Consider the following 18515-nt stretch of genomic DNA (forward strand, 5'->3'; position numbering starts at 1 on the left):
AAAAAATAATTGGTGGTCCCTGGGACCACTTACTGTTGTATATTTTTTATCATACTCTGCTATAAAAAATTCAAAAGCTTTTGCCTAGCCAATGTTTAGTCAAACTGTTGGTTAACTTCTTTTACAATTTATTTTTCTTTTCAAAAGTTTTACGTAAGTTTAAATCATACATTTACATTTTATTCAATATTTATCACACTTAGAGGGGAAAATAACGTCCTGAAACTAAGTAAAAATGATCAAATTAAATTCAAATTTTTGGTAGCCTATTTTAATGGTTGTTTTAATGAAATTTGTTTTCATACTGTATACTTCGCAAATTTAAATGTTTATTGCCAAACTTTGCCAAACAAAAATCTTAAATTTTGAAACATTCAAGTATATTAAAAAATTCTCATCAGTATAAAAATGTGCTTAAATGTGTTTCGCATTGTTATTTAATATTATGTTTACCATTTTGAACAGTTAAGTGTTTTATTTAATGTTTAATCAATGAGCTAAAAATGAAAAAGTTACATTTAAAATAACTGAACAAATGCAATCAGCCTAAAGTGCAAATCATTTTTGATACAAACATATTTAGTGTTAAACCTAAAGCGGACCAGTGATGTTTTTTGAGGACCAGTAGGATTTTTTACTGATTTCTAACGCTGGTTTGATTGATTGGAATAATTTGCATCAATGAAAGCTTGATTGAGTGCAGCTATCAAGTTTAGGACGTCGTTTGCACGAAGCTCTCAACTTTGTGCGGTAATAAAGAGGTTTCATTTAATTTCGAAATGCGAGCATGAATGAATTTTCTGAAACTTGTGCTTTTAGCCGTTGCTTTTTTCACGATAGTATCTGCAGAAAGGAAAGCATTTCTGATTATTGTTATTATTACTATTTTGAATCGCAGAAAACAATGCATAACTAATGTAACCAAAAATTGAAAACCATTAGAAAAAAAAGAACTAAGAAGAAAAAAAATCAAAAAAGTTTTTAAAAGTTATTCTATTCCTCCTAACATTTTGCATTTGAATAATTCGAAGTACATTGTTCCAAGTGTACTGCAAGTAAACTGTCCCTGTTGCTCGAGTAATTCCACCCACGAAATGTATTTTCAAATGTTCTCAAACATCATATAACTGCCTGCTTCGAAAATACACTTCAATAAAAGACTTACCAATTACTTATTATTGTAGCCTGTTGTACTTTTCGTTTCATGCGTAAAATATTATTATTATTATTATTATTGTTATATTTTTCTTTTTTTTGAAAAAGACTTTCAAATTTAAGAAGTATATTAATTATTTAGTCTTGTGTATGCTGCTCTAGTCACCATGCTGATTATCTATGTTTTAGCGGGATGATTTGTTTACTGATAGTAAACAAATGCAGCCCTGCGCATGAAGAATCACCGGAAAAATATAAATAAATATCTAAAAGATTAATTGATTAATTAACAAAAATGTCAGTTCAGCGTTGCTTATCCTTCATCATCGAATTGCAGAAGTATTCCTTTTTCGACCATATATATATATATATATATATATATATATATATATATATATATATATATATATATATATATATATATATATACTAAAAATAGCGAGATCCCCCCCCCCTCTTTGAAATGTAACCATATCCTAATCAGAAATTTTTTTCTGATTACGCCATTTCTGCCGTCCTCCCAATAATTAAAAATAAAATCAGCATGGTTCCACCTCTTGACTGTAAATATCCGATAACCGATATGTAATCATCCCTCCTCTCCCCTCAGCCGTTTTTTCCGGGACTACACCACAGTTTTACACTAAGCTTTTACCTCTTATATTTTTCTTTTTTTATATAATCATATCCTAACGCAAAAAATTGCATTCTTTAATTAAACTTCAGACAAGAAATGAATTAGCTTTATGAACGAAATAAGATTCGGACGTGGTAATTGAGAACATCGTTTTAAAAAAAAATATGAAGACAATCGTTTTTCCTGTTCAATTTATGATAAATTTTCGTTTCATTCATCAATTTTTCATGAATATAAATTCTGGGAACGCATATCCAAAAAACAAAACTTTGTTTCAAAAATTACCGCAGATCCGTTGGTACTGACTTTATTTTCTGTTCTGCTCAACCTTCGCGTCGGTACTGTTAAAGTGAGGTTTCGGCCGCCAGCTAATTTCTTTGATTGCTCTTCACGACGGGGGTCATTTAGGGGATCCTTTCCCTCCAGAACAATGACAGCTGTGACAGGTCACGTGTTCCTGCCTTACATCGATTACCGTCCACTCCATTGGTCGTTTAAATGTCAATCACTTGATTCAGGTTCACGCCCTTCGTTCAAGGAAGAAAGCCATTTACACCCTAACTTCAATGTTTTCTCTCACTGAAGAGCAGCCTTAAGGATGGTTGGTAACTTACGACTTAAAAGGCTACAATGGAGTATGAAAATGATTTTTTTTTTAATTTTGAAGATATAGCTCTGAAATTTTTATGAGTTATAGACCTTTATGAGGAGACGTAATATGTAAAGTTTTGTTGCAAAATTCTGAATAATTTTTAAAATTCAGAGAATATTGTATTTTTTAATCGTAAGTATTTGAACCACAAAAATCCTTCCATGAGCACATTTTTTTTTTACTTGATTTTCTCTATTTTTCTAGGTGCATATTTCATATTTAAAGAAAACTTGGGGAGCAAAATTTCATTAACTATATTTTGTTCAAAAGGTGTCAAAAACGGAGTTTTTGTTAAAATTTTGAATTTTTCTGAAAAAAATCAATAAAATAAGGATTTAAGCCCGATTAAAAAACAAAAAAAGAAATGATGGTATTGAAAATTTATTCAGTATTCTTCTTTTAATTTGTAACTCATCATCGATCTGAAAAAAACTTAAAGGAATTAAACAAATCCTGATCTGCAGGGAGCTTTTGAAAGGTACACATGAATTGACATTTTACGATTATGAGATATATGTAATATATAAAATATATTAAATGAAACATTTATTCACAAAATGTAAAATATCACACTGACAGAACCGCTTATAACTTCTGTCTTTTTTTATTAGTCCGAATTTATTATTATTATTATTTTTGCTATGGATAACCCACAGTTCAAAGTTTAATTTTAATTAAAATATGAAAAATCAAAATTTGGTCGGTTTTTCGCATTTTAAGACTCCATTGTAGTCTTAAATACTCAAGCTCTGCCTGCAGCTGACGAGTTGAACAACGGCGGACTCTTACTGATGTGCTACTTTAACTTCAACTACCAGTTTGTAAGCACTTACAGCTTCAGAGAGATGGCATCTGCCTCTTGCTTGGTTATTCTCTAATCCAGACTGATGAATCCAAAACAAGGACGAAACAAAAATCTCTGAATGACATGACCGGGCTGTCGGTATATTGCATGTTATCTATTATTAAGTTTGAAAAACAACATTACCTCCATAGTTTAACGCAGATTTTTAACTACTGTAATGCAAACTTTAGCGTCAAAGTTCAGGAGTGCCCACGAGAGGGGGGGGGGTTATAGTGCAGACTGTGCCATTAAAATTATCTGTGCATTGTTTTTGGCATTTCTTGGGAGGGGAAGACCATCGCTCTTGAGGGCAGGCGGACCCTGCCCCACATGCATTTTCTTCCGCAATTTCATAAGGAGGGAAGAAAGCGATGAAAATTATGTTTGTGTGTTAAAATTGGCTAGAAATCTTAAATACTTAATAAACGCTGTTTTAAGTGAAAAATAAACGAGCAAAAATAAAAGTCATGGTATTTCCTGTCTCTTTGTTGTAACATGCGTAAAATAATGATTTGTTGACAATGGAAATTGTAAAATATATTTTTTTTTCTTTAAAGCTAAAACGAACATTTATAATCTTTTTTTTTATTGTAGGATATTCTGACAACAGCCAATCAATGCCTCCATCGCTCTACTAAACGAGAAAAATTATGAAATTGTTTCCGAAAACGTAGCTATGGAAACAGCAGAAAGAATGAGTACCAGTTGGGGAATGCAGCATTTCTTATTGAACACAAATGGTGAAAAATTACTGTAATGAGCACAAAAAAAAAAAAACTTCATACTTACACTGAGTAGTGAAAACCATGTGATGACCATACTTGGCATTTCAAGGTAATGATAGCAATAAGACAGTTGGATTTATCTCAAGCTCTATTTTTGCAATTGAATCCTTTATATTTGTGCACGATTTGCCGTTTTATACCAAACTTTTGTACAAGGCTGTGAAAAACATAATCGCCATAAGACAAGAGTTAGATTTTAGTGAAGATTGAATATAGCACCAGCGTTGAAAAACTCTGACGTTATGTGATCAACGCTTAAACTACAAGCTTAAATATTGTTTGTAACAGAATTTATTTTATGGCGAAAGAAGAGATGATGTTTTTATTTCATCTCTTAAGAACAGAGTCATACACTTCCACCATTTCAATAATTCTAAGAGCTCCAACCTTTCACTCTTAAATTCCTTCGCAGTCATTTTCTCTCAGAACTAAGAATTTCACATTCATTTACTTTCATAACGAAGGACACTGATTACTATTTTCATTGACATCTGTGACACATTTATTTTATTTTGTGGTCTGAAGTCCAAATACATTTTTTTCTGAACTTCAAAGAAAATGCTTGTTCAAAAGCTAATCTTCAGCAAGATCATCTCGTGTTGATTAAATTGAGACCGTAATTCTATGAAAACTATATTTGTACGGTTTCTAAACTCTGACAAGTGCTTGAAGGGAAAAAAGAGCTATATAAATAAATTTAATATATTAAATTAGATATATTTTACAAATCTTCAAAAAAAAAAAAAGAAACGGGTTTAATGTATTGACTCAGTATTGAATTTCGCATATGCTTAGAACCACATCACTGCAAATAAATGAAATTTCGTCTTCATATTTTATATATAGATAACTAGTTTGGCTTTTATTAAAAGAGTTTATAAGCTCCGAGCTGAACTTTAAACATTTATTATTGAAGGAAATTTATTGGCTGTTACTTTGACTTTTAACTACTACAAAGAATTACACTATCGATGCTATTCCAATTTATTAATCGTAACATCGATTCTTTTCTTCTTATTTAATTTAGTCAAGTTATATTCTAATTGTTTATGATATATCATGATATCTTCCATAACCTAGTTCACACGGATTAATCCTAAAGAGTTGATTTAAAACTTTCTTTTATCCATCTTAGTTATGGATTTATTATAACTGTTCATTAAATCTTCATATCATTCGAGTACATTTGCACCAATATGCATCAAGAAGAGAGGCCTACTTCCCGATCTCCCATACCTAGGAGCAGGTCGGATTTCAGCTATGTGGGACTGTCCTCCAAAGAAAAACGCTGGACCACAGATTTTTCCTTATTATTGCCAGCTTTCTCTCGCGATTCTACCGGCTATTCTCGCCTAACAGAAACGCCAGTCACTTTACAACCAAAACCGAAAAAGAGCCAGGCAACAACTAAACTTAACTCTTCCGGTGATAGCGGGATGCTGACAAGAAACAGGAAAGAGCAGAAGGATCTGGCAACAGCCACCAACAACTCAAGTAGTCATCACCAGACGAAGCACCCCTTAAATAACTGTCTGGCTCAAGCACCCAAAAGGCACTTGAAACCCGAAGTAAACAATATCCGAAAGAGTCCAACCATGGATCCAAAGATCCTGAGTCCTGCGAAAGTACCAAATTGCACAATCCGCAAAAGTCCTACCATGGATCCAAAGATCCTTAACCATTCTAGTATTAACATCCGTACGAGTCCAAACATGGGGCCGAGAGCTACGAGTCCTGCCAAAATGCAGAACTGCATCATCCGCAAGAGCCCAACGTTGGATCCGAGGATTTTGAATACTTCGAATGTGAATATCCGCACGAGTCCTCTACCCGACACCACGAGGACCAATCCTTTCATAGCCACCACAAGTTCTTCTATCCGACGGAGTCCTACCTTGGATCCCAAAGTACTAAGCCATTCAAGAGTATCGAATGTTGTGAGCAGGAGTCCGACGTTGGATTCACATCTCCTGTCCAGAAGGGAAGCAAATCGCTGGCCACCTTCCTCCGAAACGGGTCACCTGACGTTGAACAGGAGTCCTTTGTGTGCAAATCTGATCTCACAGTCTGAAGTTGTGAGGTCACAATCTTTGCGTTCACTTCGGAAATCGTCAGAAAAGAGTCCATCAAAAATCAGAAATTCTGAAAGTGCTCAAAGTGACGTCACTGGAGCTGTTCCAAAGTAAGTCTTTAATTTTTATCTCATAGGGTAAGAGTTCGTAATTTGTGCAAAAAAAAAAGTTTCAAAACTTTTGTCTTTTATGAATTGGCAATAGTAACTTCCTTCTACACAGTTGAAAAGAGGAAATCACCGGAAATTTTCGTGTTTGTCCACTGGTTGGGAGTGTTTATTTACTGGGTTAGTGCCCCTTTTTAGCCTACTTTCCCAGTAAAAGTCAGAGAAAGAAGAAAAAAGCATGAAAGAAGGCTTAATACATCTTAAAAATATCCCGAAAAACAAAAAAAAGTCAAAAATAAATAAAATAGTTAGATAAATATTGAAAAATTAAAAATTGGAAAGTAGGGTATTGAGATGGGGAAAAATGTCTGTCGGTCTGTCTGTCTGTCCCCCCCCCCTAATAACTTCTGAATGAATAGTCCGATTAGAACAATTTTTTTTTTTATTTGAAAGATCTCGGCGAGGACATCTCATTCCCATAATTCATTATTTGATTTGAACAATTTTTCGTTCAATTTTGAACAGTTCAAAAACACTTAACATTAGCGCCTACGGGGAAGTTCAAATCAAAAATAAATCTTGAAGCGAAGTGGCTCCAAACAAACTTTGTAGGGAAAAGCTTTTGATGAAAAACATGTATCGAAAATATCTTTTTGATTTGAACAAGTTTTCTATCAATTTTGAACAGTTCAAATCTCTTAACATTAGCGCCTAAGGGGAAACTGAAAGTCAATACAGATTCCGAACTTAAAGGCGGATTTACTTCAAACAAACTTCGTTGGAAATAGCTCTTGACGACCTACTCCCGACTCCGACTCCGATAATTTCGGCGCTCCTGACTCCGACCCCTACTCCTGTGCCCGAAACCCCGACTCCGACTCCGACTTCCCGACTTTGAATCTGTCTTCGTAGCTTTGGCAAAAATTTAGGCACGGAGGAAAAATGGCTGACTCCGACTCTTGGATATTCGACTCTGACTCCGACTCATGTATCAAATAATAAGTCCTACTCCGTCTCTGCAAATATTGGCAGACTTGCGGACGTTTTGGGGAAATGACCGATTTCAACTCCGAGTCTTTGAATTTAACTTACGGCTCTCGAATCTAACTCTTTTGTCCCAAAATCAAATGGACTCCAACTCTGACTCCACAGCCATGGTTTTTACTGTGAAATAATTGTTTTAAATATGTTTTGATTTTATTTTCAAGCTAAAGTTTTAACATATGTATTCAGTTTTTGGCGGAGAAATTCGGAGTCCTTTATGTTTCTACATAAAGATATGCACAGACGTTTTTTTTTTTTTTTTGACAATGAAAATTATTTCTTTAGTTGACATTTTATTGTTTTTACTTATTCTTGAACGTACATTAATTCATTCCTAAAAAACTTTTTGGCTACAGGGGAAAAACAAATGATTTTTTTTTTTTTTTTTTTGATATGATTATTTTAATGAGCTTTTAATTTGAATTCTTTTTTTTTCTCTTTGAAAGCTTTTGAAGATTTTTTTTTTTTTTTTTTGATGGAAAAAATGTGTTTCGCTGCTTTGTTTAAAAGGTGCTGCTACTTTAATTGTTCTTTTATTTATTTTTTACGTATCTAATTCTTTAGATGAGCGAGGCAGACTTTATTTCTCGAAATCAGTTTAAAATATTTAAAAAATATGTTTGAAATAATTTACGATTTTAGCTAATTTTGAGAATATTGATCAGATACTAGAAGTCGATGTTGGTATGTGGGAAAGTAGGCTCGTTTAGTTCTAGACAGAACTTCTTGTTCTATTTTCACCCTTAAAAATCTTAAGCAGAGTCGTACGTTCAGTTCTTTTTTAATATTTACATGTATCAATAAAATAGTTTTCATGTCATGAAGCAAAAACTATAGATTTTAATGATACAGTATAACCCCGATTTAACAATTGTCAAGGGACTGGAAAAAATTATAGTAAAATCAAAGATATCGTTAAATCGAGGAGCATAGACATTCAATGCATTCAAATCCGGACCAGTGAAACATATCATTAAATTGAGGAAATCGTTAAAACGGGTATCGTTAAATCGAAGTTATACTTATTATAAATTTCTGAAAATGCAATTGTGCTTAAGTATTCATTCACTCAGACTACAATACCTAACATATGTTATCTTAAACTTACATTTGCTGGTCGATGCATTGCGATCTCGCCAGACTTTTTGCGATAGTGTGAAAGAAATAGCTTTGAGCTATACAGTCCTGTCGGAACTTAAAACTCTTAAGTAATGCTCTGTGTTAACAATTACCTTACTGGTGCCTATAGGGGGATTGTTTTTTTACCACGTTGAATATTAAAAACACACACAATTTCTACTCAATTTTGGTTCATAAAAGTTCGACCTGGAGTTCTGTCTTACTACGTGTACACTGTAAAAATTTTGCTGTAACCTTATTGTAAAAAGTACTGACATCAAAGTTGCCATCCCCATCCCATTTTATTGTAAAATTTTAAGATTAAAAAATGAACGCTATGGACAGTTGCGCTGAGTAGAAACACAAGATGTAAACTGTGAAGTTCGAACCTGAATTCCTATTGTTCGAAGATCGGTCAGCTGGCACCTATACTGAATGAGTCTGGACTGGAGAGCGGGGATATTGAATTACCTATACCTTTCCCTCCATAAGTCACACGGGGCAATAATTGGCGCTGCAGTCTCTTTTTTTTTTCGGTGCAATTTACAGTAAAATTTTCGTTACAATTAACACTCCCTTTTATAGAAATAATTATCTTACATGTTCCCGAATTTCCTTTGCTGTGCACTGTACTGCCGTGGACAAGTATACAGCAGTATCTGCAGAAATAAATTTTCGAGAAACGCGTTTTGGATTCAATACTAACAATAGGGCAATGGTGGAATGTGCTGCAGATTGTTATAGATATTCCATACAGCCTGTGCAAAATATGACAATTAACCCTAATTGTCATGCAACAAATGTTCATCGTAAGGGGTGTCATTGAATTGTTATTGTATGTTTAGTCCATTAATACAGTTCTGGTTAAAAAAAAATTGCATCACCCTCGCATTTTCACAACAATGGGATATGTGAGAAGGTTTGGTCGACCGATTAACGATGAATGTATGTGAAATTCTGTAAATGAAATAAACATTTAACAGCAGGAATTCGATAATTATTTAATTTATATATGGAAATACATGGCTAAAACTGCAACAAGTACAATGTGAAGTGCATCCACGTTGCCAAGTGCATGACGAAAAAGTAAGTAGAGGTTTTAATTGTGACACTGTTTCTGTTCAAAAATAAACAAAAGTAACATGGAAATAAATGTTTGAACATCATAAAATATAACCTAATATTTTGTTGATTCGCCTCTAACTTTAATGACAGCTTGACATCTACGGGGCATTGAACAGATGAGTGATTGAATGTATTTTTCACTGAGTTCATGGTGCCAGACAGAAATTATTGATTCCCGGAGTTTTGCAAGTGATGTTGGCTAATCATCACTTCTACACCCATTCTATTCCAACAATTTTCGATCGGATTTAGATCGGGGCTGTTTCCGGGCCAAGGCAAACTGTTGACCCCATGCTCATTTTTCCATTTCTGAACCTGCGTGTGAGTTTAGAGAAAAAAAATTACTTAACCCCATGTCAATTTAAGTCTAACGGCAGGATAAAGGTTTTTACATTATTCCTTACCAGTTTTGCCCTATGGTACGGAGCAGAATCATCCTGGAAAATGACGTTTGGAACTGGAGTAAAGTGATCCCGTATAGTAGGAAGCAATTTCTCCTCCAAAATGTCAATATACACCTGAAGGTTTACTATTCCTTGCACAAAGTAAAGCCCACCAACTCCTTGATCAAAAATACATCCCCAAATCATCTGGGATACGGAATGCTTGACTGTGTGTTGAATGCAGTCGGGATGATATTCCTCTCCTTTGGGACGCCTAACTGTGTGGTGTCCGCTGGACCCATGCGGATTGAATTTGGACTCGTCTGAATACACAACTGATTTCCATTGATCGACAGTTCACCCTTGGTGAGCTTTTGCCCAGTCTAGACGCTGTTTCCTCATTTTTTTGGTCAACATTGGCATCTTATCGTGGTCGACGTACCATTAAACCCGCACCACACAGTCGTTTTCGTACAGTAGACGTGGATGCGTGAACACCCGATTCTTTTTCCCATGCTGTTCTAAGGTCTGTGGAAGATGAGTGTCTGTTCCGAAGACTGAGTCGTATCAAATACCTGTCCTGCACTACATTGGATATTCGTGGACGACCACTGCCACTTTTTCTTAATGTGCTTCCGGTACCCTTTAGCTTATTCAGCAGTAGAACAACAGTCGATTGAAAACAGTTTATTCTTTTTGATATGGAACGTGACGACAATCCTTCTTTGTTCAATGCAACGGCAACAGTCTTCATTTGTGGTGTCAGTTGAACGTATTTCGACATATTGCAACTCCAGATCGTAAATGAATGCGTCGAACGTTCAACTGGTTTTTTTATACAGTTAGAAGGATGATGCAATCTTACGTATAGTCGTCAATAATCGTCATGTCCCGATGCCAATTCTTGTTATATGATGCAAAAAGCGTTAAATATTTCGTAATTACTAATAAATGCTAGATATATTTGGATTTCGCGGGTGATGCAATTATTTTAACCACCACTGTACTTTGTTTATCCTAGTGCGTCGTTCTGTTTTTTTTTCTTTTTTTTTCATAATTTTACACATTTTTGTACTCTTCCTGCCGTCCCATAGATACCCATAGAGATCCCCAGCAGCTTAGAGAGAAGTAGAGATTTGACTTATTTGTTTTTTGCTATATTTGTATGGTCTATGGTGTTATTACTCACAACCAAATTTCACATTGTGATACTAGAATATATGAAGAAATAGTTCCTGAAAATTAAATGATTAAATCCATAAATATTAACTACTTATGCATCATTTCCCCTTAAGATGTCGATATGTCCCTAAATTACAATAGTAATTTTTTGTGTTAGTCTTTCCTTTGAAATCCAAAGGCAATGTGTTCCTTTTTTCTTTTTTTTTTTTTTTTTTTTGCGCTGGTTTCAATTTCCATCAGAAGTTTTAGAAGTCATGGATATTCACCTACAACTTATTAAATAATTGATTCATTTCTCAGCCGTGATATAAATTATGAATATATGAGTGCCTTTGTGGTCACTAGCCTTTCATTAACTTAAAAAAGAAAGGGTCTCCGAAATTCCTGGAGATGTGCCAAACCTGCGACTCCAATGGTAAAAGGCCGGGACATTGCCGCCATTTAGCGTCAGATTCTCTGAAACTCCCTTTTTCAACTGAAGATCGCGTTTAAGAGTCTTTTTTTTTTTTTTTTTTTTTTTTTTTAAGCAGGACACTTTTGATAGTTGACGTCTTCAATTTTCGTAAAAATTTCAGACTGTGTTAGTGGTTCTATGATAAGAAAAAGTGAAGTTTCTTTTTTTGAAAAACTGATTTGTTTGTCCTTGAGTACGGGTCAAAGATTAAGGTTATGAAAAAAGAACTAAATATATGATTGCTTTGCTTCAAAAGCAATGAGTGAACCAAGCCAAATCTTTTAAGTAAGAATACTAATTGATACTAGGTATATTCTAGTATAAATATTTTTATGACTCACTCATGGCTTTGAGGGCTAAGGTCAATTGAACAGCAATTTTTTAAACATTTTTTGCCTTGTTTGTACCAAGATATCTGCTAAAGCCATGAGTAACCCTCGGAAATACGTACATTATTAACTACTCACCACAATATAGTACTAAGAAAAACATAAAATAGCTTTCGTTTTTCGTGGCTTTAGTAGTTTAACGGCCCTAAATTCGATGATTTTTATAAAAAGACCAAGTTTAGAGGTCAATAACTTTGAGCGCGACGGGTCAACAACATTGGGACATAGCTGTAGTTATAGTCCAAGAGGTGTGGTTTAAGGTCCAGGTTAAAAGACCATGGCAACTAATAAACATTTTAATCACACGGTCTCAAAGTTGATAATTTGAAACAACAAGAATCAAAATTTTAAGTAAATTACTATATAACGCCTGAGTCATTAACTTTGAGTAAGAGCTGTAATTATGCTCTACGTGGTGTAGTTTTAAACTCAAGTCAGAAAACCATGAGATCTGATCATCTCACTTAATTAAACGGTCTTAAAAATGATGATTTTAGTATAAAAGACCGCTTTTTCACGAGTTTATATGCGTTCTACTCAAAATTTTATAAGCTCAAACTCACATAAATGCTAGAACGAATCAACTGCCAAATGTACTTTGAGCTCCCAAAATTTCATGCTTCCAATGCAGTAAGGTTTTTTGTAACCTTGACTACAATATGGAAATTCTTCTCACAAAGCTGATCCGCCATTTTGGAACACTATATTTTGGAGATCCTAGATCCTCTGGATTCGGATCTCGGAAGCTGAAAATAAGCATCAAGTTAGTTTTAAAGACATCTCTACGCCTCTATAAAACTTCATCCCATTCGGGGATGATCGAGCGGGGACAGTTTGAAAAATCAGGTCAATTGACGTGGAATCACTCTGATATAAACATTATGCACATTTCACCCGAATCTTTTTTCATTGTCTAACAAATTTGTGTGTGTGTGTGTGTGTGTGTTTTTTTTTTTTTTTACTTTGTATTAATATTTTTACTTTTGAGCCCAAATTTAATAATTTGTTTATTTATCAAAGTTTAATTACTAAGTAGTGTATATGCAACTTCTACTGTAATTAAGAACTCAATATCTTACCCTTTTTAAAATTTTCCCTGCTTAACCATCCCCGAATGGGATGAAATTTTATAGAGTTATATAGATGTCTTTGAAACTAATCTATGCAAATTTTCAGCTTCCGAGATCCGAATCCTGAGGGTCTAGGATCTCTAACATATAGTGCTCCAAAATGGCGGATCAGCTTTGTGAGAAGAATTGCCATGTTGCTCAAGGTTACAGAAAATTTTATTAAACTGGAAGCATGAAACTTCGGGAGCTTAAAATACATTTGGCTGTTGATTCGTTATAGTATTTATGTGAGTTTGAGCTCATAAGATTTTGAGTAGCACGCATATAAACTTGTGAAAAAACGCTCTTTTATACTGAAATCATCATTTTTGAAACCGTTTAATTAAGTAAGATGATTAGATCTCATGTTTTTCTGATATGAGTCGGAAGCTACACCAAGTAGAGCATAATTACAACTCTTGCTCAAAGTTAATGACTCAGGCGTTGTAGAGTAATTGATCTGAAACTTTGATTCTTGTTGTTTCAAATTATTAACTTTGAGACCGCGTAATTTAAAAAATTGATTAGTTGCCATGGGTTTCCAACCTGGACCTTAAACTACATCACTCGGACTATAACTACAGCTATATCCCAAAGTTGTTGATCCGTCGCGATCAAAGTTATTGACCTTTAAACTTGGTCATTTTTAAAAAATCATCGACTTTGAGACCGGATAACTACTAAAGACGAGAGAAACGAAATCTATTTTATTCTTAGTACTATATTGTGGTGAGTAGTTAATCATATACTTATTTTCTAAGGGTTACTCACGGCTTTAGCAGATATCCGGGTCCAAACTAGGAAAAAAAAGTTGAAAAAATTGCATTTTCAATTGACCTTAGCCCTCAAAGACATGAGTGAGTCATCAAAATATTTATACTAGGATGTACCTAGTATCAAGTATCCTTATTTAAATCCGCTCTCTTTTATCCGCTCTTTCTCTCTCTGATCCTATCTATTATAAAATAATAACTAACAACCTATTACTTTGATACAAAAGTTTCCGCTTCAAGGTCATTCACCATGTCTCCGAGGCCAAGCTTTTTTTAAAATACATCTAAGGACATACAGTGCTGGTAAAAAAAATTGCATCAACCTCACATTTTCACAACAATGGGATTATGTGAGATATTTTGGTCGACCAATTAATTATGAATGTTTGTGAAATTCTGCAAAACTTATTAAATAAACAAGGCAAACTGCTGACCCCATGCTCATTTTTCCATTTCTGAACCTGCGTTTGAGTTTAGAGAAAACAATTGCTTACCCCCATGCCAATTTAAGTCTAATGACCGGATAAAGATTTTTAAATTGTTACTTTCCAGTTTTGCCCTATGGCACGGAGCAGAATCATCCTGGAAAATGACTTTGGAATGGAAGTAAAGTGATCCCGGATAATAGGAAGCAATTTCTCCTCCAAAATGCTAATATACACATGAGCGTTTACTGTTCCTTGCACAAAGTGAAGCCCAGCAACTCTTTGATCAGAAATACATCCCCAAATCATCTGGGATACGGGATGCTTGACTGTGTGTTGAATGCAGTCGGGATGATATTCCTCTCCTTGCGGTGCGGGTGATGTAATTTTTTTTACCACCACTGTACTCTGAAGGGGGTACAACTCTAAGGGGAGGAGAAGTCAAGTTTGGTGAATAGCATTACTTTTGTGTATATTGTGGTTCGCAATACTCTATGAAACCTGTAGTGTTTTAGCATGCAATTCGCATCGGGCTCCGCTCCCCATTTCTTCCCTGGGAAGTTAATAACAGTTAGAAGCTGTACCAATTGTCGTGGTTAACAATTTGAGACCGGTTTAAATATAGTTTTATAGAAATTAGTAGGGGGTTTGGGGAGGGTTCTCACTGGCTCTGAGTGATGTTATCATCAATTTTTCTGAGGGTATACTCCCAGTAATCAATTATGCACAATATGTGTATGCGATTATAAGGCATTAAAAAGGCGTTGATTTATTAAGTGTTAAAAAATATGCAGAAATAAGATTACTTGTGGGAAAATGTGGTTAACATTAAAAAATTATTTTTGCATAAGGAAAATTTGAAAATGCGATGATAGAATATGCATAATAAATGAAACTTTTTAATTTTTGAAGCTTGAGGGTACATGCTATAATTCTAAAAAATGTTTGAGAGTATACGGCGTGTGTAGAGTGTACCCTATGGAAACACTACTGCTAGATCTAGGAAAAACTTCGCTCCAGTGGGAATTGAATACACAGAGATTGTGTGTTCAATTCCCAATGGAGCGCTAGGCGTTATTTCCTCTCTTTGTGCTGAAAATCTTCCTTGTGTTTTGTTGTCTTGTAAGTAAATAAAGAAGTCTATCCTCTAGAAAGGCAATCGCACCCATTAATTTCATAGTGATTATTAACTATGAACAGAACAACAACAACAATTTACTAAATAGTTACCCCTGTAATAGTTGAATAATTTTCTTTTTTCATGTAAAGGATACATCTTTTAATTTTATGAAAAAAAATGGCTAAAAAGAGAATTTGGTGCATTATAAATAATTTACAGATAAAGACTGTTTTAAGAATGTCAGAAAATAGTTATTTGTATACGGGAAAGTAGGCAAACTTAGATTTGGACGAACTTCGTCTTAAAGCGTATTAAGCAAGCGGACGGTCTGTCTTTCAAATGTCGTAATGTTGCCAATGAGAGCATATAAACTCGATCTAGAATATTATTAGATTTGAGTTGGCAAAGTTCGATGTTCCCTGACACTCATATGAGGCTCCTATTTCAAATATATGTTTAGGCATGGCCTCACTAGATGGCGCTGGCGCTTAACGGGCCTTGACAATTTATGACTTTTCTGTGTTAAACCGATGCAGCTCATACATCCATCAATCAATGTCAACGTTTCAAAGTTTGTTTATTTTTGATTGGACGTCTTCCAGCTTGACCGCAAGAGGCGCTTCACCCCCCCCCCCCCCCGCCTGGAAGGAAACCCCTGCATCCACCAATCAATGGCAACGTAATGGAAACAGGGGTTCCCTTTAGCGTCCTCTTTGTTGCCACGAGTTTCAGCGATTGTCACGACCTATAAGAATTAAGTGGGACCATGGTTTAGTATAACTAGATGAACAGCTTCATAGCGACAGTCACTGGCCGCACCATTGAACGCGCGAAACTTGAAATAAATGGGCAAAAGCGTAACCTACAAGAATGCAACGCTGTTTGCATCCTATCAGGGTGCAGCAAAAGTTGTCTGCCGGCATACGCTATGCCTTGCGCATGCGCTTTTAGGACGTTTGCCCTTCTAGTGGAAGTAGTCGGTTGCCCATGGAACCAATTTTTAGTTTTGTGTTTAGTTATTACTATATCTATGACTTCAAACCACGATGTTTTTTGTTTCAAATAATAATTGTGTAATTATCTCTTGCTGAATGATGCTATTTCTTCGTGTAATATACATATGAAGCCTTAAAATGGGTACAGGAATCATCTTCACATAGCGTTATGAATTCCAACTTATTGTTGAAATTTGGTGCCATTTGTATGTGAAGAAAAATTAACTAATTATTTGAAATGCTTAATGAATGCTCTTTTTTGTTTTCTTTTTTAAATGTTTGTAAATATTTTCTTTTTTGTTTATCTTTTTACTTTTATTTTGGTTCTTTAGGTTTTTAAATTTTCATTTTTAGAAACACTCACCAAGTTACTACTATGAGAGAGCATGAAGAAGAATTAAACAGGAGAAAACTGTTAATGTATTTGCTGAAAAATCAATTGCGTTAATCCATGAGCGTTTGAGTCGCGTAATTCCACTACAAACTTCAAGCACATTAAAAATATTATTGATCTCGTCGACTTTACTCTATAAATAGAAATGCATTTAGCTATCGAAATTTTATTTTAATTGCAGCTTTTAACCGGCACAATGGGAAGTGGTAAAATTATTACTTTAGGGAAGGTACAATAGAATCATGCTCTAGAAACTACCAGACGATAAAATTTAATTTCAGAAAAGGAGCTGTAGCTTAGAAGAATGCTGAAATTGCGTTAGAAAATATTTTCTTAAAATATTTTGCTAGCGAATGGAAGTCTGCTAACAGACTTCCATTCTTAGGCAAGCGCTTGAGCACTTTTCCTTTAAATTAATAGTCTTTTGAGAAAATAATAACATATGATATCAAACACAGATTAGAAAGAGGGGCAAGAGATGATCTCCCATAAAAATGTTTTGTTTAATAAGTAAAAGGTTTCATGAAAGGGAAATATATAGAACAATTGGAAAAAAATTTAGCTATGAAAACGAAAATACAGGAGAAAGTTTAATTAAAAGGTTTATAAGTTAGAACGGTTAAAAATACCTAAAGATTTCTTAGGTACTCTTATAAAATGATAGAAATTCTAAAAAGCATAACAAGCATCCACCTCTTTTCGCAAAATAATAATAATAATAATAAACAAATAAATAAAAATAAGTGTAAAAATAAATAATTAAATAAATTAACGAATGAATAAGTAAATAAATGAATGAATGAATAAGTAAACAAATAAATGAAGGAATACATAAAATAAATAAGAAGAATAACAGAGAAATTGGAAAAAGAAACTTCTACACAGGATCATTCGGCGAAAAAGCAGACATTTTATCCTGCGCGTGTGATAGTTCTACGTTTCATTTCGTTACGTGCAATAAACTTTTTTTTTTTTTTTTTTGGCTTTAAACTTTTTTTTTTTCGGCTTATGAAATAACACATGTATTAATTGTTCCTTACGAGAAAATTTTTTGGATTGTTACATTTTTTTTAAATTACTTTTGAAATGCTGTGCAAATATGAAGCTGACGCACGCGGAACAAAGCCTGGTTTTCTGCGGTAACGCCCACCGCTTGTTACTTTTTGAAACTAACACTACAATGTAATTAGTTGGAAAGCAAAGTATATATTTTTAAAACTTGCAGTAATGGATTCCGAAAGAGGAAGTTTCACAAGAATTCTAAAACTGTGTCCTGCACGTGACAGGTAAACTGCAATAAAATAAAAAATAATAGCAAAATATAATAGAGAGGGGTAAGGGGAAAAAAAGAGTCTGATTTGATCCTGACGTGACGGTGGAATCTCTCTAATTCTTCTGCAACTAACAAACTGCTAATGAAGATAAGCGACTTTAAATTTATGCAACGGTAAAAGCAAAGATTTCTAAGGCTACTATGCAAGGGGAGCTGACTTATCTGACATTTTAGTTCCAAAATTAGCGGGGGACAAAATTAGTGTTTGTACCAAAGACTTGTTGCAGAAAACTGGTGTCCAAGCTTTAGATGCGTTATCTGATTGATGTTTGCATATTTTATTCTGTCAGTGAAGAAGATTTAGTTAAAACAAATTAAAAACAAATAAGGTATGAAAATGAGGATCATTACAGTAAGCATTTCCCGATTCAGTTTTGTTGAATTTGTAAACTAAATTAACTTTCTAGATCTACCTTAA

General features: G+C 34.2%; 1 protein-coding gene across 1 annotated transcript in view; it reads left to right on the forward strand.

The window, feature by feature from the left end:
* LOC129228403 (uncharacterized) overlaps nt 1-18515 on the forward strand; it is a 106565-nt gene that overhangs the window by 63389 nt on the left and 24661 nt on the right. The window contains exon 2 of the mRNA XM_054863082.1: nt 5255-6255. Coding sequence (XP_054719057.1) covers nt 5255-6255 — 1001 coding nt within the window. The remainder of the gene's footprint in view (nt 1-5254; nt 6256-18515) is intronic.

The sequence above is a fragment of the Uloborus diversus genome, chromosome 8, assembly GCF_026930045.1.
Source record: "Uloborus diversus isolate 005 chromosome 8, Udiv.v.3.1, whole genome shotgun sequence".
In the NCBI taxonomy this organism is placed as follows: domain Eukaryota; kingdom Metazoa; phylum Arthropoda; class Arachnida; order Araneae; family Uloboridae; genus Uloborus; species Uloborus diversus.